This window comes from Podarcis filfolensis (assembly GCF_964270895.1).
Source record: "Podarcis filfolensis genome assembly, chromosome: 6".
NCBI classification, from domain to species: domain Eukaryota; kingdom Metazoa; phylum Chordata; class Lepidosauria; order Squamata; family Lacertidae; genus Podarcis; species Podarcis filfolensis.
Genome location: NC_139609.1, coordinates 45,151,053 through 45,172,445, shown reverse-complemented (window position 1 = coordinate 45,172,445; position 21,393 = coordinate 45,151,053). Strand labels below are relative to the sequence as shown.

Here is a 21,393-nt window from a genome sequence, read left to right as displayed (position 1 = left end):
CCAATAAAATACTAAAACTATGCAATAGCTAACACATAACAAGAAGACATTGATTGCATAATCTAAACAAATTTAAGCATTTATCCCAATGTTTTAAATAGAAGAAATTAAGTATATGTTTAAAGCTGTAACCTTATGCCCACTTCTCTAGGAATAAGCCCCAGTGATCTTACTGAGACTTCCTTTTGAGTTTGCATGTATGAGATTGTGTTGTAGCTCACCCTTTCAAATCAACACTCGTGAAAACCTTGGATTTGGAGTTCCCTTATACTTGAGGCGCATTTCTGTTTTGGTCCAAGTGTGACATGAGAGATTGGCTGGAGGTAAGAGGGAAGACATTAACTGTCTGATGTGATTTGATCACAAGGATCATCAGTATATCCTTTTGCTTTCTTCTAGTATTCTTCTAACATTTTGGCTAGTGGAAATAAGGGTTTATCATGTCTGCACAAGATGAAGGATTTGGGGTCTCACGTTTTAATTCTTTTTTTCCTGGAGTAGTAATGCTATACCAGCAACTGAGGATGGGTGACTATGTTAATTTTTGGCTTCTTATTTTTTTGCAATATTAAGTTCGATTCTTCACATTTTCAAATCAGGTTGTGATTTTTAAAATGCAAATTTCTCCTAATATACAATTCATTTATATGCACACTGTACCCTGCTGTAGGCATATTTTACATATTACACGACTGGAGAACAATATTGCAAACATTGGAGATGTGAATTGTGGAGGATGGCTGTGTTATAGTTTGCATATTATTTCAAAAAATGTGAATTGGGTAAATTTGCTTTTAAATGCAAACTGAATCCATTTTCTCCCACATCCCTATCAGCCACAAAGGAAGAATCAAGAAGCTGCCAAAGTGTGTGGCACAAAAAGTTAGGAGTATTTCACCACCTAATTTACTGGAATCTGAAGACTTTGGGGGGGGGGGATAAATAATACAATCTCCCAGTGCAATATTATTGGCAAAGTTCATTTCAGCTTTTTAGAAGTATAGTCGGAGTGAGACCTCTATGATGCCAGGTGTTGTACAAACAAGAAGGGAGTGTGTGTGTGTGTGTGTGTGTGTGTGTGTGTGTGTGTTTGTAAAAGGAACATGCAGGGGGCCACAGGTCGGCAATTGACACTACTAAAGTCATGATCGGTAGAACTAATACCCCTGGATTGAGTTTATCATATTAACTTAATTACTTAGTGTGTGTTTAAAATACTTGATTAATTGGACATGGGTTTTCTGTCTATTAGCTGTAACTTGGACTGAGTTAATATAGGGATTCAGACTGGATTCAGATAATCAAGAAAGGAGTATAACTGTAGATTCAGATAGGTAGCCGTGTTGGTCTGACACAGTCAGAATATATAAATAATAAAAATATTTTTTTGGTGTCCAGTAGCACCTTCGAGACCAACTAAGTTTGTTCTTGGTATAAGCTTTCGTGTGCATGGTATTGTGTGCATGCACACGAAAGCTTATACCAAGAACAAACTTAGTTGGTCTTGAAGGTGCTACTGGACAATTTTTTAAATATATATTTTGGAGTATAACTGTGTTTTGTATTTTGTTTTAAATGCGTAGACTAGCTACCATAATCTTTCAGCTACAAGTCAGGTTCTGAAACATGGATGCTATACATGCTGTAGTTTGCAATTGCAGAATAGAGCACAGTGTTGAAAATAATTATTTTAAAGGAGTGCATTTCTACAAGTCTTAAGTTTGCAATGGGTCCCCTCTGACACTTTGTTGTGACATGCAAAAGCATGTTGGAATGATAATGAAAGAATTGCCTTGACAACAGAATGCTGCATTATTTATCAGTGTTTATTTTATGAAATAATTTTCTAAGTCTGTTCATTAATTAACATTTAGAAATAATATGAAATTATAGTTAATGAATTTTTGATAAGTTATATTTTACCACAGTGACTTCCCTTGCCATTATAAACTTTCACTGTCCCTTTGAGTATTTTCCCTCCCTTTTAATTTCAGAACCCATCCAACGAATTTGAAAGTGATTCCATTTTATTACCATATTTCCCAGTTCCCTTTGCTCACTTAGAAATTGCTAGTTTGTGAATGCTTGTCAAACTTGTTTTAATAATTTGGGGGGGTTACTTTTGTTGCTCATTCAGACATATTTTCCTATTGAAAATAGATGTTTTCATGTACATGCACTAGTCAGATTGGGATTTAATAGATTTTATTTCTACAATGTGAGGTTCTTTCCAGTTCAATACCCAGATGTTGCTTGACATCTGGGAATATTAACATTTTTTAAGAAAATGAACATTTCCCTGTATTGATCAGGGGCAGTGGGAGTTGTAGTCCAATAACGTCTGGAATAAGCCACATTGGCAACCTCTTCTTTAGGCTACAGGGCAACTGAGTTTAGAAGCTGCAATAAAGGTTATTGTAATTTAAGTTGTCCTTGTTGATACCACCACTTTGCCAAATAAGTGGAGATAACGGGAAGAGGGAATGTAAACAGAAGAGGCAAGAGTAATAGGGTGGATATAGAGTAACAGGGAGAACCACCTATCCACCTGCCATTATACTATTCCAAGTGATTGTTCCTCAAGCCACTCTTCCTTTGCAGGGTTCCAGACATATAGTTTTATATCCTGTGAGATTTCAGGCATATTTGCAATGGTGTGTTGTCTCTGAAAAATTCCATCTACTGCAAAGTGCACAGCAGTGCCCCAATTCAGCTCCATCTAGGTTTGGAAACTCCAATATGCACATGATGCTTGTGCATCCTGAAGGCTTTCTTGCTAACTTAAATAGAGAGGGATGGGCTCTATCAAGTGTGCAACATGAAGTGTGTTTGGGAATAGGAAAGCCCACTTATCAGGAGCTCTATGTGTGTCTGGGTGTTAGGCTTTGAATTACAATATTCTGGTCCTTGATGCTCTGTGGAACAGCATGCTGCATCTGCCCCACCATTTTATTGCTGAGCATTGTTTGAAGAAAAAGGAAGGGTGTTCTAGGAAAGGGCAGAGATTTAGAGGCTAATGCTTAGGTGCAGCACTTGCATAAGGCAAATGGAGCTCAATTTCCTCTTCTCACCTTTTAGTCCAAACTTTTTGTTGATGGACAATGGATAGGAGAGGAACAGCTTTATGTTCTGCACAGATAGCTCTTTAAACATGGGTCAAAAAGTGGCAACTCTACATGAAGTATATACAGGCTGACTGTTGACCTGTCTGTCTTATTTAAAGGTGTGCGGATTTTTGCTTCTTGAATTGTTTTGCTGGTCCACAGCATCCATCAGTATTTAGATTTGAAATCTGCTTGATGCAGCTGTGTGAGCACTGGGGTGGGTGGGATATGTTCAGTTGAATTGGGACTCTAGAATACAAATGGAGATTTAAGGTTTGAAATGTGGGTGGGAGCAGGGGGGGAATGTTGCTTTAGCAGCAGCTCTCATTACCATAGCCTTTTTCTGAATCTTCCATGTTCCATGAACATACAGTTGTAGGAGGAAGAGCCAAGGCAGAAATTTCCTGAATGGCTGTGAGTCCTGGGAGACCTGTTCCCTGCATTTCAGGCCTTTTCTTACCTGACTTGGGAGGGTGTGACCCTGACTGATTTCAGCTACAAAAGCTGAAGCTGCTGAACAGACTCTTGGGCTGGGCTTTTGTTTGGGGGGGGGGCGTTTTCTGTTGAGGGAGGTTCTTGCTGTTGGCTTTGTCTTTATTTTAGATCTTGTTCTGATTTATGTGGAAATTATTCAGGTTGGTTATGTATTTTGGTTGTGTACTGGCAGTAAGATGGAGCCATTACCTTGATCTTCTACATCAGTGGCTCCCAACACAAACACCACCACCACCAAGAGATGGCTTGAAAATTACTGAGGGTCTTGGTGGAGCACTTAATGATTTTTATGCCTGTTGCAGCTATTATAACGTGCACTGCTAGATCATAAGGATATATTTCCAGTGCCTTTGCCATACCTGTTGCACTGTATAGACACCTTCCCACTTGCACATGATCAGCACACGTGTGACTCCTGACACGTGTGTTGTTTTCAGTGCCAAAAGGGGGGTGGGGGCGGAATGGACTTGCGCATGTCCAGGAACAGACTCCCCTGCATAACCAGGATTCCCCTGTAGTCCATGAAGTTGTGGCCCAATTTAATCCAATAACAGTTTGTGTCTGTCATTATTTGCCACCTGCTCCTGCACCGCCAGCTCCACTGTGCTTAGGTCTGCAAAGTGGTCTTTACAAATTGGTTCTCAGAACTGCACTTTGAGGTATATGTACTTCCTGTGTTTATATCTAGAATACCAAAGCAAAGATAGCATTCCAGAAATTCAAAAACTAACATCGAGTTAAACACTGAGAATAATCGTATTTTGATTTTGCTAGCACTCTTAGAATTTGAAGCAGAGTATTAAGCAGTAGGCTAAATCCCCCCTTACTTCCACAACTTCCAATATCATGCATGTGGTCTTTCTGAAACAAGAAAGCTCTTGAGAAAAGCTTTTGATTACAAGTGGTGCATGAAGCAAAATACTGCAATGTGGAGTGCTTCTGCCTAAGATCACAGCCAGCTGTGCCCTCACCCAGTTTCAGCCCCTTCCCCTTTTCCATCCTCACCCTGCCAGTCAGCATTCCATGCCTGCTGAGCCATTGACATTAGACAATGTTATTTGCATGAATGGTGTTGCTTTGGCTGCGTAACAGTTGGCAGGTTGAGAATGAGTTTGCCATAACTATACATTGGTCTCCGCCCCTGCGAGGCAGCTTGCCCACCTGCCCAAGTCCCTTGCCCAGTGCTTCCCAAGCATCCAACAGCCAGCTGGTTGCCAGGCACTTGGGAACCGCAGTGTAAGGGTTTGTGCCAGCCCTGTGCTTGGCATTTTCCAAGTGCTGAACACACGGCTGGCAGAGCGACTTTCTGCAAGGATCAGCTGTGCTAGAGTTTCCTACAGGGAACCAGTTTGCATATTTTATCCGGTAGACTTGAAGACATTGTCCACCAGCTGATAGGTGGTGACTTCAACCCTGCTTTGTGCATATACTGGCTGCATGATAAAGTTCCCCACAGGGAACTCCGTCACACAGCTGGCCCAATTGGGCCTCTGCCCCACACCTGATGTCACATATGATATCATATTAGGCAGGTGTGTATATTTTGGAGGGGCAGATTGGGACCCATGCCTTGCCTAACTTCCCCACCCCCGTGTCTTTACTTTTTCTACCAAGTCTGCAAGTCCCCCCCCAAACAGACCCTAAGGCTTGTAAGAAAATTGTTCTCCTAGCCATTTTTGCAAGAGGAAGTGTCATCTTCCTGATGGTAGTTCTGTATTTCAAAAGATGCATTGAACCTTCCTGTAAAGTGGCCGTCCAGTTCAAAGGGTAACCATCCATTGATGACTAAGGATTCCTTGGGAGCCCAATAAGTATTATGATTTTTCTCCTACTCCTATGCATCAAGAAGATTCTGATGAGGCAAAGGTTGTGTCTATGCATGCATCAAAAGATGATGATGACAGAGCTGTAGCTTTCTGCTTCCTAACATTTGCAGTCCTGGTGAATATTTGTGAGAATTTCACACAAGGCAGCCTGCACCTTACATTCACAAACCTGTCTATGAACAAATACAATTGGTTAATTGGTTGTTGCAGAGTAGTTTGTGTCATCAATAGTTTGCCCCCAACTATTTTGTGTTCCTTTTGCACAATATCTTGCATAATTAAAGCCTAACTAATTTCCTTTCATTTATTCATATGTAAAATTTATTTCCAAACTTTCATTGCTATTGGCCTATGTAAGGAGACAACTTTGAAATCTGTAGCATTTGAAGATTGTAGGTTATGCTCAGAACCATGTTTTTGTTTTTTCTCTTCTATGATAAGAATAGAACTGTTAAATGCATCAGTTTGCTTTCATAACTCACTATGGCATACCCAATAATAGTGTGATGGAACAGTGAGAGATTGTTCTTAGAAATAAAGTTAAAGCATCTTTAGGACCAGGTGGGGTCACTAGGTCTAGAGGTGGTAGCTCTCCATTTGAATCATTTTAAAAGACTGAAAGAGTGCACAACTTTTCTGCCCTCCTCTTTCAGTTCCTTTGCCCATCTGCTGTGGAAGATAGGACACTGGTTTTGCACAGTTGGTAAAAGGAAATGATAGCATTTCCCTTTTTCCAATCCCCACTTCTTTCAAGTTATGAAAAGCAAACATCCCTAGATTACAATCAGCATAAGTGTATGATAGAAGATTCAGGACAGACAACAAGAAGTACTTTTTCACGCCGGCTATTTTATTCAGAGGGCTAGTGCACACACGTCTTGCTTGCATAGTTCCCAGAGGCTTCTGGTTGGCCACTGGGAAACAAAATTCTGAGCTAGATAGGGCTTTGGTCTGATCTAGCAGGTAATTTCTTATGTCTTAATGAATCATGTTGAATAATTCTATATGATTTTAAAGCTTGCGTATCCTTAAAAGAAGAGAAGTTGGCTTAATAAGAGTTTACATTCCCTATCTTGTACCCCCTTTTTAAACAAACAAACAAAATGAAGAGGCTCTTCCGGTTTCAGCTAAAGTGGGGCTGTTTACTTGTGCAACATTAGCTCAAATATATAAGTATTTGCAGTTTCAGGCCTTTAGTGTAAGAATACACCAAAAGAAGCCCTTGGTGATAAATGTAACTGAAGATTCCAGGCCTTTCAGTGATACAAGTAAGCGTGTTCGGTAGAGACTTGAGAGGTTATTGCTTCAAGCTGATCACAGTCACATCTTTCTGTAGCTTGAATGCCCTAGATAAACCTGTCACAGCGCTGGGTGTTACAGTAATTAAATAGCTAATGTATTTTTACCTTTTCAGTTTCTACCTCTATATGGGACTCTTCCACTTAAACAGAACTATGATTTTAATCATAGTCATTATACCTTAAATCAATTAAATTGGTGTGGTGTAAATACACATTTGTGAAAAAGGTTACACCAGGAAAAGAGAAATTAGCTTTTCATTAACAAAAAAAGGAGGAGAAAAAAATAGACGGGGAGGTTTTATTTGCCTCTGCATCTTAGTATGTGCTCTCTGCCAAAGACTAGCATGACCTACTTTACAACAATAGCAGAAGAATCAAGCTGGGTTTTTTTGTTAACTGTCTTAAATTGGCCATGAATGCTACCTACGTATTCATTTGTAAGTATCTTTTTAAAAATAGCAACTGTATCTCAGACTTTTAAGATGGTATTTCCCTCCCTTTTCCTTTCTGTTCTAGATAATTAGCACCATGGAGCCTCAGGTGTCAAATGGCCCAACATCCAATACAACCAATGGACCTGCCAGTAACAGTAGGAACTGCCCTTCCCCTATGCAGACGGGGGCTGCTACAGATGACAGCAAAACAAACCTCATAGTCAACTATTTACCCCAGAATATGACCCAGGAAGAGTTCAGGAGCCTTTTTGGGAGCATTGGTGAAATAGAGTCCTGCAAGCTTGTGAGAGACAAAATTACAGGTAAAGTGCTTCATTGTTTTCTTATTTCTTGAGATTGGGACTTGCATGCCGTGGACTTCTTTTCCTTTGACTTCTGACAAGGTCTTTACAAGTTGCCAAAGTTTACTACATCTTTTTTATAAAAACACTTTACATTGCCCAGCAATATAGAAATCATGTGTCCATGTTTCATTACGATACTTCCCTCAGTCATCCAACACCAGTGACATGAGGTATGCTAGATATTCTGAAGAAGAGCAAATCGCACAAGTGCCTGTGTGTGAAATTACAAAATGAGGAAGCTGAGATGCCTTAGACCTAGATGAAAGTAGTATCATGCATATGACCAGGCATTAACCATAGCTTTGATGTAACACACGAGGAGGGGCGCTGCTGCACACCTCACCTCCAGGCTACACTGCTACTTACCAAGGGGGTGAGGGGTAAGACAGTGGGGATGTCAGCAATATGTAGATATAGCGGTGGAGCCAGTCCAGCGCTCCCACCAACAAGCTTACAGACTGCCCAATGAATACGTATAGATGTTTACTGTGAATGTAGTACCATGAGGCCTAGGTGGTGGAAGTAGATGCAGGGGTTCTCATGGGGACTGAATTTTTAAATCAACGCAGAAAGGGCTGGAACCATGGAGGTGAACCTGTTTGCAAGTAGGTCACACAACTAACTCATAATTTCAGCTCCCTTTCAAAATTAGGACCATTTTAGTTTCTTTTATTGTAATCAAAATGTGTATTCTCTTTTAAGTTGTCATCCTGTTCCTCTCCCCCCTCCACTTTATAAATTAAAATATGGTTCTTATGTTGGTTCAGTTTAGTTCATCATTATGGATTGTTTTCTATAGACAGTTTGGTACAGCTTAGATACAGTATGGTAATATAGTTTGTTGGGGTTAACAAGCCAGGGTTGCCCAATTGGCTTGGTAAAACAGCTCATCTTGTTTGCTTCATTCGTTATTGAGAAGAGATGACTGCTGCCAAAATGTGCAGAGGCGTTAACAAACTTCCTGCTTTAGTTTCTTTATTTCATGGTAACAATAATAATATACGACACATTGTGAAGAAGCAAGCCTTGTAATCCAGAGGGTTTAGGAACTGTATTAAATTGACAGGAGCATGTGGTCAAGAATGAATGGTGTCTTGGGAGGGGCTGGTAAGTTAGGGAGCTTCAGGAAAGGGTTTGGTGAAAGAATGGGTATTATAAAATCAGCTGAAGCAGGAATGGATATGACTTGAATAACAGGGAAGACTTGTAGACAAAGGGAACAGTGATGAAGCTTCAGGGGGAACACAGAAGACCTGTAGACATAGGGAATAATGATGAGACTGCAGAGGGGAACAGTGGTGGTTCAGATGATCATGGAGAAGGCAAGAAAATGCAGATGAGAAGAGCTAGTTGAGAGTGCAGTAATTGAGAAGATTTAAAAGTAAGAACTAGAAGCATAGAACATGATAAGGAACCACTGTAAAGGCTTCAAGTGACACAGTAGAGTAGAGGTGGCTGAAGAGGACTAGGAAAGGGGAAGTTTGGTTATCTAAGAGAGAGGTGATCAGAGAATGAAGAACAATTAGAGACTAAAGAGCTGTGTGTGAAATTTAGATGTGCACACTAGGGATTAAACCTCCCTCTACCACATTTAATAGACCTGTACATCATTTCAAAACCCAATTCTAAAACTCATGAGACTCTTCAGAGTGTCATCCTATATATACCATGAAAAACTGAAGCTGGAGCCAAAAATTTATTGGGGTTATCTGTGGGAATCTCCATCCCAGCTATAAATAGGAAATTGAATACAGGACATTGAAAAAGATTTAGAGGCTGCTTGAGTGTAAGAAAAGAAAAAAGCAGAAGGAGTCAAGGAATAACTGGTATCTCGAAGAGTGACCCAAAATATCTATATAGAGTTAGTGGGAAAAGCAATGAGAATGGATATCATCTACCTGTAGACATGCTAACAAGAAGTAAGCAGAGGATGATAGAAAAGGCTGAAGGCAAGTAGATGAGAAAATGGAAGCAGGGCTGAAAAAACCCCAAAGGAGATGGGATGGAGGTAATGGAACTGAAGCTGATTCAGAGCTGGAAGAGCTGGAAAATAGAGACCGAAGAAGATCATATGGAGGACTGGGGAATGTACAGTAGATAGAAATTTTAACTGGATTGTGTACACTTCTGCTTGGCTACAACATTTCCTGTGGGATAAAGGGAAGTTTTATGTTAAATGGAAGATGAATTTATGGGTCTAGTAGGTGAACAGTGCTCATTTGTATTTCTATTGAGATCCAGATGTTAAATGCTTAGTATATATTTTAGCAAATAAGCCCTGCCATATAATGTGCTGAATTCAAAAAAGTATAATGTGCGGCACAAGCGGTATGGCACCTGGCCTTCTCATCAGCATCTTAGTGAAGAAAGAACTGCATTTGTTAGTCGCTGTGCAGTTCTGTGGACAGAGAGGTGGCTTGCAACATCAGCATCCTTCCTGATAGGATGTTTACTTCTACATATGTGAGCTATGTATGAATTGTCACCCTTGTGAATGATACTTTGTTGGAAGGAACACAAGAAGCTGCTATATCCCAAATCAGACCATCGGTTCATCTAGCTTAGTATTGTCTACCAGGCAAAGTCAGAGATTGAGCTTGGGATCTTCTGCGTGCATCTCAAGTGCTGTACCACTGAGCTGTGACACTGTCATCAGCTGCACTACATTTTAGGCAATGCGGCAGTGGACAGAATAAATCTGAAGAGATTCAAGTTAGACTCAAGTTGCTCATTATTAAGTTGCATTGCTCCTCTTGATAGTGAGCCTTCATAAGAATTTTGTTTTTTGGTACTTGTTGGCCCATGCTTATCCTGTCCCAGCTGTACTAAGAGCCAAGCAAGGTTCAGCTGGAGCTGGAGTTGCATGGTATCAATTAGGGGCCATTGAGCAACATTCTTGGGAACCAGTTCCATATAGCATGGAGAGCTCAAGATTCTGGAAGAGCCAGCAGGCATTGTTTTGGCGGGGGCCTGGGCTCATAAGCTAAATGGCAAAGCAGCCTCATGAGCCCCAAGATCCATTCTCTTTTGCGAAGAGCCACCAGACAATGAATCGGGTAGAGCCTTTCACTCAAGCACATAGCTGTCAACTTTTCCCTTTTCTTGTGAGGAATCCTATTCAGAATAAGGGAATTTCCCTTAAAAAAGGGGAAACATTGACAGCTATGCTCAAGCATTTCCTGCTAGTCTCCATGTGAGCGTTCTCTCTTCTCTGCCAGCAATTTAGAGGGAATGATAGGTCTTGGGCTGTAACTGAGGTTGTGGAGCTGTACATTTTTGTTCTCTTTTCGAGAGAATCCCTGGTCTTACAATGTTTCTTCTGCATTGCCTTAGATTTCAATCTGGCTTTGAGTCTGAAATTCTTGAGGCAAGCACCTGCTGGCCTATAGCCATAGAGATCCCCTGTAGTTTGGAAATACTGTCTGCAATATCTGGAGATTGGGACATTCCAGGGCAGGTATTGACCCAGATTCCTATACCCCAAAACTTGGTTTCCAGGATGCCGTTGAGTTCTAGTTCAGTTTCATAAATTGTGACTGATTTGGATTACACAGTTTGACATGTTTGGGTAATATATTGATAGGTGTTGAAGGTATGTATTGATAGGTGCTGGAAGCATTCATGTAACTTCTTTCTTATGTCAAAACAACTTGCAGTGGCTTTTATGTTGGAATGGCCATGTGCATTCCCTTTGAGGAATTAGTTTATATTGCGGGTTTCACACCTGTACTATATGAAACTGTTCATATTTATAACCCACAGTATTTATAGTCTAGAGTGACTGGCATAATGAAAACCTCAGTACTTCCACTTCTGCAAAGGAAGTAGATTTTAATAGGCTAGCACTTAACATCCAAAATAATTTGATGATAAATTCAGGGTGTGTGCAGTTCTGATATTTTAGACAAGTATTTAAATGGCTATTGTAGGGCTGAATAAATCCCAAATATCTACCTGCTGGAGTACCTAAAATGGGGGTGCAAACACAACAGAATTTAAAATATTTTTCCAGCTTTCAGTTAACTTAATAATAATGTTCAGAGTCTTCATGCTGGCTTTTAGGTAGGTAGACTTTAGAATCTGATCCATAATGTTGCGCATTGCTTTTGAATATGCTTTTAAACAAGCATATTCTTTTACAGAAAAAATGTTAATTTGGTAGTATATCAAACCAAGTTGACTGGGAATGACAGCTTCTGAGACAGCCTTTAATTTGGACTTCAAAACCAAAATTGTAAACTTCAATTGTGTTTAGTAGCTTCCTGGAGCAGGCATAAAATGCTAGTGATCTATATTTGCTATAACTTGGGACAAACTTTAATTGTGACAGAGTTTGCAATAGGGGAAATGTCTTAATTTCAGAGTTTTAAAAGAATGAGCCCATAAGAAAAGGAAGTCAGGATAGGCCAAAGATGTTTAGCTTTGTTTGGCAGAGATGTTTAATAAAAGCATAACTTCTAGTTGTAAAGTGTGCTTATTAAATTCTTCATTTACACTACCTAATTAATTCTAGCATTTTAAATTAACACTGAAACTGGTCCCTGCTGTATCATTTCAAAGCTGCAGCATATTTTGCCCAATAACCCAGTTGTGAGTTTTAATCAGCTGCTCTTCCAAAACAAAAACAAAACAATGGAACCTTGAGTCAGTGAACTGTCTTGCACAGAGAAGGTACAATATCAGAAAGAGGAAATACTTTTCTCATTTGGGTGGGGTGGGGTTTGAAACCTAGGGCTTAAAAACAGACCGAATTGAAGCAAATTATTTTCCTAAATTATATTACTCTTCATGCATGATAAACAAGATATGATTCTTCCTACAGATAAGCAATAGTGCCAGAGTATTTTGGCCAATAATTAAAATACAAGTCAGTTTTCTGTGCATTCCTAAGAAGTATATTATGCCTGTGTTGATCTAGTTTCCTTATATTCAGGACTTTTTAATTTTTTCCATATAACCTGAAGCAGCAGTTGCGAAGTAGTACCATCTTAACAGTTGAAAACCTATGGAAGCCTTGTAGATAAACCCATGACAGTTGCTGGCCTGTAGTAAATAAATAGCCATAGCCTGCTGGAGGCTGGCAGAAGAGGGACAGACAGAAAGAAAGCTTCATCCTTCTGGTGATACTCCTTTCCCTTCTTATACTGGACATATAGGAGATAGTTCTTTGTTCTGTGCTGGGCACAGAAGAGGAACAGGGTGCACCATTCCTCTGCTGTCAGTCCACTCAGTCACCTACATGTAATTCCTAGTTGCCTGTAACTACCAGGCTAGTGCTTAAACACAGGGCTGAGGCATGAATTAGAGGGGGATATCTGTGCAACTGTGCACCTTACTTTCCCCAATAGCCTGTGTACATACTCGAATAATTTGAAACCATGCATGGTGCTTAATGCACAGCATCCAGATAGGTCTCTTGTGGTGTTGTTGTTGTTGTTTTAAATTAATTACAGCCATAGGGGAAGGGAGAGAATTGCTGAGGTCACAGTGCATGGATTCCTGACCTCTCTGGACATGGCACACATGCACACCCTTCTTCCTCAGCATGGATATCAGGCTTAAAAAAAAATGTTCCAATAGGCACCAGTTTGCAGGGGATTGTGGTGGGGAAGGAAGGGGTAAACTGTAACCCTAATAACATTGGGCTCTCGCAGCTGTGAGTCTATAAGACTCACTTTTCCCCTCCTAAAAAGTAAGGGGAAATGTGTGTGCGTCTTATGGAGCGAATGCAGGCTGCGCAGCTTTCCCAGAAGCTAGAACAGCAAGAGGGATTGCTGCTTTCACTGCACAGTGATCCCTCTTGCTGTTCTGGCTTCTGAGATTCAGAATATATTTTTTCTTGTTTTCCTCCTCCAAAAACTAGGTGCGTCTTGTGGTCTGGTGCGTCTTATAGAGCGAAAAATATAGTAATTTAAGAAAAACAAGAGACAGAGACCTGGATGCGGCACATAAAAGTACAACGTGTAGTATGATTCTTTGTCTGGAGCTCAGCACCACTTGGTTCTCTCAAACCCTTGGGCAAAGTGGTATATCTGCTTTGGTTTTCATCTGTTTTCCTCAACTATGGGGGAGAGATCATTTTATTCTGAATGATGTGATGAAGTAGCTTCCATCTAGCAGTGGGTAGATTTTTTTCTTTTTTAATGGTTTGAGTCGCTGGGCAGGACTCCCAGTCCTACTGTAAAGAGTTCTACAAGGACATTTTCCCATTATGTAACTGGATGTTAGAATGCCACGAAGAGTCATTGTGAGGAATTAATCCATTTGTGTAAATTAAATTAAATAATTAACTGCATGGAAAAATTGATCATGAGTTCATGGTAGATAGCTCAGTGAAAATACGTACTTAAAGTAGTGCACTAGGAAATTTCCATGTTAGGGATGGAAGTTAATACTACCTGTATTGTAGTGCTGCTGATAATAATAATAATAATAATAATAATAATAATAATAATAATATGGTTTTCCCAGCCACTCTGGGTGGTTTGCAACACATATAAAAACATAATAAAGCGTCAAACATTAAAACAAATGGATGGTGTAGCTACATTTAGTCTATTGTGTACAATATTATCTTAAAAATTATATTTAGTAATGTCGTCAAACATCAAGAGAGAGAAGGAAATAAACAAGAACTATAAGGTTTTCATTGCCTGCTTAAAAGTGAACAAAGGTGAGGCAAGTCAGACCTCTCTGAAGGGAGTATTCCATAATTCGGATTCTGTGTTGAAAAATGCCTTTCCCTTGTCCCACCAACCAAATAAATGTCTGCCAGAAGGGCATCCAATGCGAAGGGGATGTAGTAGAACCAAAATTACCACGGGGGCTTCTAAAGCACTTGGAAGCTTTTCACTTTAGAAATTATATCTAAGGAGGGGTCATGATAGAGGAGGTCTTTAAAGAATGCATAGAGGAAGTGAGTATATCTGATTTCTCATTCTCTGGCGTAATAATAGAAGTCAGAGTCACCCAGTTAAATTGATGAGCAGTGGAGTCAGGATGAGAAAAGGAAAGTCTCCTGGAATTTGCTGCTACAAGATACTGTGACTACCACTGGCTTTAATAGCTTTTAAGGGGAATTGAGACAAATTTCTTAGTTCTTTCAGTGGCTGCTAACCGTAATAACTAATCGGAACCTCCCTGTTTGGAGGCAGCGTAACTTTGAATACCAGTTGCCAGGGAGCAAAACAATTGGGGAGTGATGTCGCTTTTACTCTACTTGTAGATTTCACAAAGGCATCCGGCCACCTACTGTTAGATACATACCACTGGTCTGATCTAGCAGGCTGCTATTACATTCTTAACAGTGCCTGCCTTTTGCTGCACTATAGCCATGAAGCAGAAATTCAAAGAAGAGACACTGAAATATGGATATGTTGGTTCTGTGAAGCTTAGAGTTACTAAATATGTTTTTAGCTTGGTGCATTATTTTTGCTACTTAATCCACTGTTTTTGTTTTTGGGGGGAAGAGTTATTATTTCTTCAAATGTATCTGTGTGTGTGTGTGTGTGTGTGTGTGTGTGTGTCATAAAATTCATTTACATAGACCATACAGTGTTCTACCATCATTTGGTAAATCATTGAACCCAGTATTTGTAGTATGTCATATAGCACCAAGAAGTAGAAAATAACAGTTCTCTGATACCTGGATTTTTAAAATACATTTGGTTGATACGGTGTTTGCTCTGTCTGTTTCCAGGCATTGTCATTACATTTTTTTTTACCCATAATCCTGCTTTTCTCCCGCATAAGTTTTTTATTTTAGAAAAATGCTTCACAATATGCATTTAAATGTGCATTTTCTCTAACTCTATGTATTTAAACATGTAGTTTGATAGGTTTAAACTGCATAGAACTATCCCAGTGTTAAGTGAAATATGAAATTGGGGTGGTGGTGATTAACACCTGATTTGCAAATTTGCAGAGAGTTAAAATATATTCCTGTAAAAAACCATTATTCATTGGGTGGATCTTGCCTCCATGGAACCAGACAAGCATGGCTAAAAGCATCTTCCTAGGAGGAGGGACACCTCCCCCAGCAGTTTCAGGGAAGCTTTAGGTTTCATATCAGAATCCAGCATTTTAGCAATAAGCACACTTTCCTCTTCTCCCATCTAACTCCTAGGGTACCAATACACCTTTGAAAGGCTACTTAACTTCCACTTATCCAGGGATTGGTAGTAGCCCATGGGTAGGCAAACTAAGGGCCAGGGGCCAGATCTGGCCCAATCACCTTCTAAATCTGGCCCGTGGACAGTCCGGGAGTCTGCGTGTTTTTACATGAGTAGAATGTGCGCTCTTATTAAAAATGCATCTCTGGGTTATTTGTGGGGCCTGCCTGATGTTTTTACATGAGTAGAATGTGTGCTTTCATTTAAAATGCATCTCTGGGTTAATTGTGGGGCATAGGAATTCTTTCATTATTTTTTTCAAAATATAGTCCGCCCCCCCCCCCCCCACTGTCTGAGGGTCAGTGGACCGGCCCCCTGCTGAAAAAGTTTACTGACCCCTGTAACCAGCCAATGCCACATGCACTCCAACCTAATTCTGAATATTAAAAACCCAGTGCATTCAGTACAGTATTTGTGCAGAAATAAAACCACTAGCACATTTGCAAAGCCCAGCCGGATGCAGTATAGTTCCCCACAAGCTCCCTGCTACCTCCACCAGAAATAAAAATTCTGGGATGGCGTTTCAGTGTGTTAACAGGACAGACACCTTCACTTCACTGTTGTACTGCAGGGTCTGCTCCAGTCTCTAGGGCTTATCATGGTATTTGTGTTGAAATGTATTTTAAAAAATAAAAGAAATGTCCAGTAGCACCTTAGAGACCATTGGTCTCTAAGGTGCTACTGGATAATTTATTTATTTTTTAATATATTTTGACTGCGTCAGACCAACATGGCTATCTACCTGAATCTAGAACCATGGTATCTGTGTGTGTGTAGGATTTACTACCCTTCCTTAGGATGTAGCTTTTTTTTCCCTGTTCTAATTTTCAATGTTCTCATTGTGATGGGAGGAGGGGAAATTAATATTTTCTGAATTTCTGTACTTCGCTTGGAAAGAACAATCTGCCCACCCTGGATAGTCACATGAATCCTTCTCAAACAGATTGTGCTAATTGCTGCTTTGTTAGTGTTGGACTCATTTGCTGGTTTTGTAGTAACTTTTTTTGTTTGTTTGTTTGTTTCCTATCCACTTCTTACTTCAAATATGTTTTTGTTTTGCTTTGAGTGCCGCTCTCCCTTGCGTTGCTTGAGATTGGTGGGATAGCCCTCCACACAGGGCAAGAGGTATTTCATTCACAAGAAGAGGTTTTTAGCGGTGCTTAGACTCAGCTTTGTGGAAGTCTTTTAAGTGCCCTTCTAGTACTTGTTTTATCATTTTCTTTTAACGTGTGCCTTGTGTTTTGAGCAGATAAGATGATGTGCCCTAACCTCTAATCAGAAAGAATCAGTGCAGTCCTCATTTATTTTATCAATTAATGCCATCAAGAAAACCTGGCTGTCAATTTGTTTCTAAGTTGTGCTGATAAAGCCTTTTATGACTCAGGACCCCATTTCCCATGCCCAACGATTAGCATCAGAGGCCTTTATGTTTGTGTTCTGAATTGCGGCTGTTCAGACAGTGGCAACAAGGTAATCAGCCTTTTCAGTAGTAGCCCCTTTTCTATGGAATACTTTCCTAAAGGGGCTTGATTGAAAAGAGGATCTCTCTGTCACCTTTGCCTGCACCCTGTCATTTCACTGCCAGTTGCTCTGAATGGTCAGCTTTATTGAGGAAGAATACTTAAGACTTTGAACTGCTGTACACAGTCTTTTTTTCCCTTGTCTTTTTTTAGAAGGGTAAGATTTGATGTGAACTAGCGGGAAGTGATTAAATGCCTCATTTTGAAATACAGATGGTTATCTCTCATGCTATCTTCTCCTCAGGGACTAGTTAGGAAATGGAAACTTGAATCCCTTTCAAATTGATCACTATTAGGCACATTACATGTGTCATTCCCCATCTCCCAATTTTGTAAACAATATACTAGAAATACCAGATATTTGCCAAATACATGCACCTAGAAACTCACTTCTTTTTGTTTTTGGAAGTAATTAAACGTAGCTCTGATTGCATACCAGGTGTGCTCATAAGAATAAAATGTGTTATAAACGAAGACCAGGAAATATAAAAATACCCCTTTTATGAGGTTTTTCCTTCCCATTTGTTGATTTGCTAGAGATAGATTTTGTGCTAGTGCCAACCCCATATGGCCTTCACATACTGCTCAGCATATAGTGTTTCTAAGATTGGCATTTTACCAGTATAAAAAACCCAAAAAAACCTTACAGAAATATTACCAAATAATAGCCAAGTACTTAAACATTAATTTTCTACAACAGTATTAAATAGAAGTGAAGGAGAATTCAGAAAATGCTGTCTTCATAAGGATAGCAGACCCTTCCAGAAATTTCACTGAACCTCATGCTCCATGTACATGGCGACCTTTCAGATATAGTTGACTCAATGGCAGTCCTGATCCATTGACAGTTGTGATCTGTTACCTTTTGGTCACAAAGTTCACTTTTTGAACTTGGGCTCTCCTTAGGAAATCCCATTATCTTCCATATCCTCTCTGCCCATCCACCATCATCCACCCGTTGGGCAGATTAATGTGCAAAATTCCACATCTGCAGTTGCACATTAATATCTGTGGACTGGGGATGAATAAGTATTCAGAAAGTTAAATTTTCCACTAGTTCTCCTCATTTGATTTCTCCCGACAGTTTTGAGGGCAGATGCCTATAGTTTAAAATGAACTGATTCTCTATTGTACCTAGCCACACAAGAGGAATTGTTAGTGTCCTTTTTACTTAGCTCTGTGAATTGGGTTCCTCGGCTGATTCTTCCCCCCTCCCCACCAACCAGCACAGCTTTAAAGGTTTTTCAAAGTGCTCCAAGTATGAGATCCTTTACAAATTTGAATTTGTAGATACAGCTTCCTGTGAATGTGTGAACCTGGCAAGAGTCTTCCTGGACATAAAAAATAAATTTCAGAAGCTACTTCTTTTTAAATTATTTTGCCTCTCTTTTTGGCTTTAGGTATCTTGTGAAGGTTTTCAAATAATGTATACTATAAAACAAGTATCTTGAAATACATCGATAGTTATTTGAGGTACTAACTAGCCTTGAGTTAAAGAAGGGTGGATTCTGGCAGGGGGGAAGTAGGGATGGGGATTTGCCCTTTGGAGATCTATCCAAGGGTAATGTTTTATGAGTTTAATGTATATTACCTAGGTTTGCCTTTAATTGATGTCTTGAGTAGCTGAATTGAAGTACAGGCAGCCCCCTGTTTACACAGGTATTACATTCCAAGGCACCATGCCCATCAGTGAAATCGCATATACTTATACAGTGGTACCTCGGGTTAAGAACTTAATTCGTTCTGGAAGTCCATTCTTAAACTGAAACTGTTCTTAACCTGAGGTACCACTTTAGCTAATGGGGCCTCCCACTGCCGCCGCCACAAGATTTCTCTTCTCATCCTGAAGCAAAGTTCTTAACCCAAGGTATTATTTCTGGGTTAGTGGAGTCTGTAACCTGAAGCGTATGTAACCTGAGGTACCACTGTATCCCATTGAAAAAGCCTGCAAACACCCCATTATGTCCCCCTCCTTCATTCTACCCTTTTAGTGACATTTTTATGGCATTTCTGGCACAATACATGTATTGGCGCAATACATGTATTCACTGTCATGCACATACTGAATGTTCATAAACGGGGGGCTGAATACATCCTACTGGGTGCTTCTGAATTAAACTGGCTTCTTGAGCTTGCACCATTTTTTAATTTTTAAAAGAAGAAGTAGGACTTTGCCCTTTAGAAGGCTGTCTTGAAACATTGTTCAAAAGGAACCCTCTTCAGTCCCAGTGGAGCTCACAATGAGCCCTTATAAAAGGCTGAAATCTGTCTGATCACTTGTTTGGAAGGGAAGACACCTTTTTCTCTTGAACAACATCAGTGGAAGCTTAGCTTTTTAAGTGTGTTTCCATTTCCTAAGCAATGGCGGCTAAGTGACAGAGAGGGGGACCCCACATGCAATGCCCATATTGCATATTCCATCTGAGGATATGTACATGGTTGCATGTCTGCTAGTACTGGGTATGAGAAGAAATCTCAGTGGTGGATTGCTTGGGTGGGGCATAAATGCTTGTGTACAAGGTAGTTTGTTTGTATTTTGTGAAATGGTTTTGATTTTGTCAAATGATCAAATTGCAAACACTTTTCTAAAAATCTAAGCACCAGAGGGTGAGATTACACCTAGCTCTATGGACTTCAAGAAAACCAGGTGCTTGCACTTGGTTTTGTTCATGTTTCAAAATAAATGTGTCTTTTGCTGTTGCCCTCATTTTTTTCTGCAGATGCATCTTGCCCTTCCTACAAACATAAACACTGTTTTCCAAAACATGCACTGCTTAAAGTTCTGCAGTTTAATATTTTTTAATGACATCTAAATAGCAGATTTATTTCTGTTAAGATGGTGCATTATTGATAGATGTGATTTCTCTTATCAATTATTTTTGAGGTATCTGTAGAGTCTGCATTGCTTCCACCCCACCCCAGTTACTTTTTCCAATTTGGGGACTGTGTCCATTTAAGTTGTAGAAGTAGATAGGGCTCAAAGACCTGTTCAGCTTTTACCTTTCAATTCATGATGTCTCCATAAACAGTGCTTTTGGTATACGTGTTCCAAATCTATTTAACCATTTGTATAGGATTTGATAAGGGACGCGGGTGGCGCTGTGGGTAAAACCTCAGTGACTAGGACTTGCCGATCGTATGGCCGGTGGTTCGAATCCCCGCGGCGGGTGAGCTCCCGTGTCTCGGTCCCAGCTCCTGCCCACCTAGCAGTTCGAAAGCACCCCTAAGTACAAGTAGATAAATAGGTACCGCTTTATAGCGGGAAGGTAAACGGCGTTTCCGTGTGCTGCGCTGGTGCTGGCTCGCCAGAGCAGCTTCGTCACGCTGGCCACGTGACCCGGAAGTGTCTCCGGACAGTGCTGGCCCCCGGCCTCTTAAGTGAGATGGGCGCACAACCCTAGAGTCGGATACGACTGGCCCGTACGGGCAGGGGTACCTTTACCTTTATAGGATTTGATGAAGAGGGAGCTTGCCTTCCAATTTCTATTCTGCAAGTTGCTTATATTTTATAAATGGTTGCGTTTTGTTTGTTCAGCAAACGATGCACAAAATGGATCAGATGTTTATAAAGAATTTAAGTAGCTGGCAGAAGCAACCCAAAGAGGAGAGTTCCCATTAGAAATGCCACTTGAATCCTTATGTCTTCTATATCCAGTTATAGTGCAGAATAATTGCTATTGTTCCCCATTAGTATTTGCAGAATTCAAATACACGTGGGCTGCTATGGCTTTGAGTACATTTCCAAAAATAATTCTGCAGCCTCTCACATATGTGTGTACGTATTAAGGATGTGTGAATATTCCTCAATCCATTCCGACATTTTGCACTTTGACCTGGCATTTTCTGTTCCCCTGCAATTGGTTTATTTTGTGCAACTTTTTCTTTTGTTTCATCATCCACTGTATCCCCTTTCAAAGTTGATGCATTTTCAGAGGGATAGCCCTGTTACTATTTTGCAGCAAAAACAAGAGTTTGTGGCATCTTAAGGACAATGTTTATGAAGGGGCTGATGGCCCATTACAAAACCATCAGTTGCTGCAATCCTAACCATGTCTACTCAGAAGCATGTTCACTTCTGAGACTTACATTTGGGCTTGCTCCCAGGTAAGGGAGGTTAGGATTGCAGTCCTACTGTCCTGATTTTATGGTTCAGTATAAACGTGAGTCCAGGTGGCGA

General features: G+C 40.2%; 1 protein-coding gene across 8 annotated transcripts in view; it reads left to right on the top strand.

Moving 5' to 3' along the window:
• ELAVL4 (ELAV like RNA binding protein 4) overlaps positions 1–21,393 on the top strand; it is a 95,857-nt gene that overhangs the window by 38,925 nt on the left and 35,539 nt on the right. For all 8 annotated transcript variants that reach the window (XM_083619603.1, XM_083619600.1, XM_083619604.1 and 5 more), the window contains exon 2: positions 7,243–7,483. In XM_083619603.1, the coding sequence (XP_083475729.1) occupies positions 7,243–7,483 (241 nt within the window). The remainder of the gene's footprint in view (positions 1–7,242; positions 7,484–21,393) is intronic.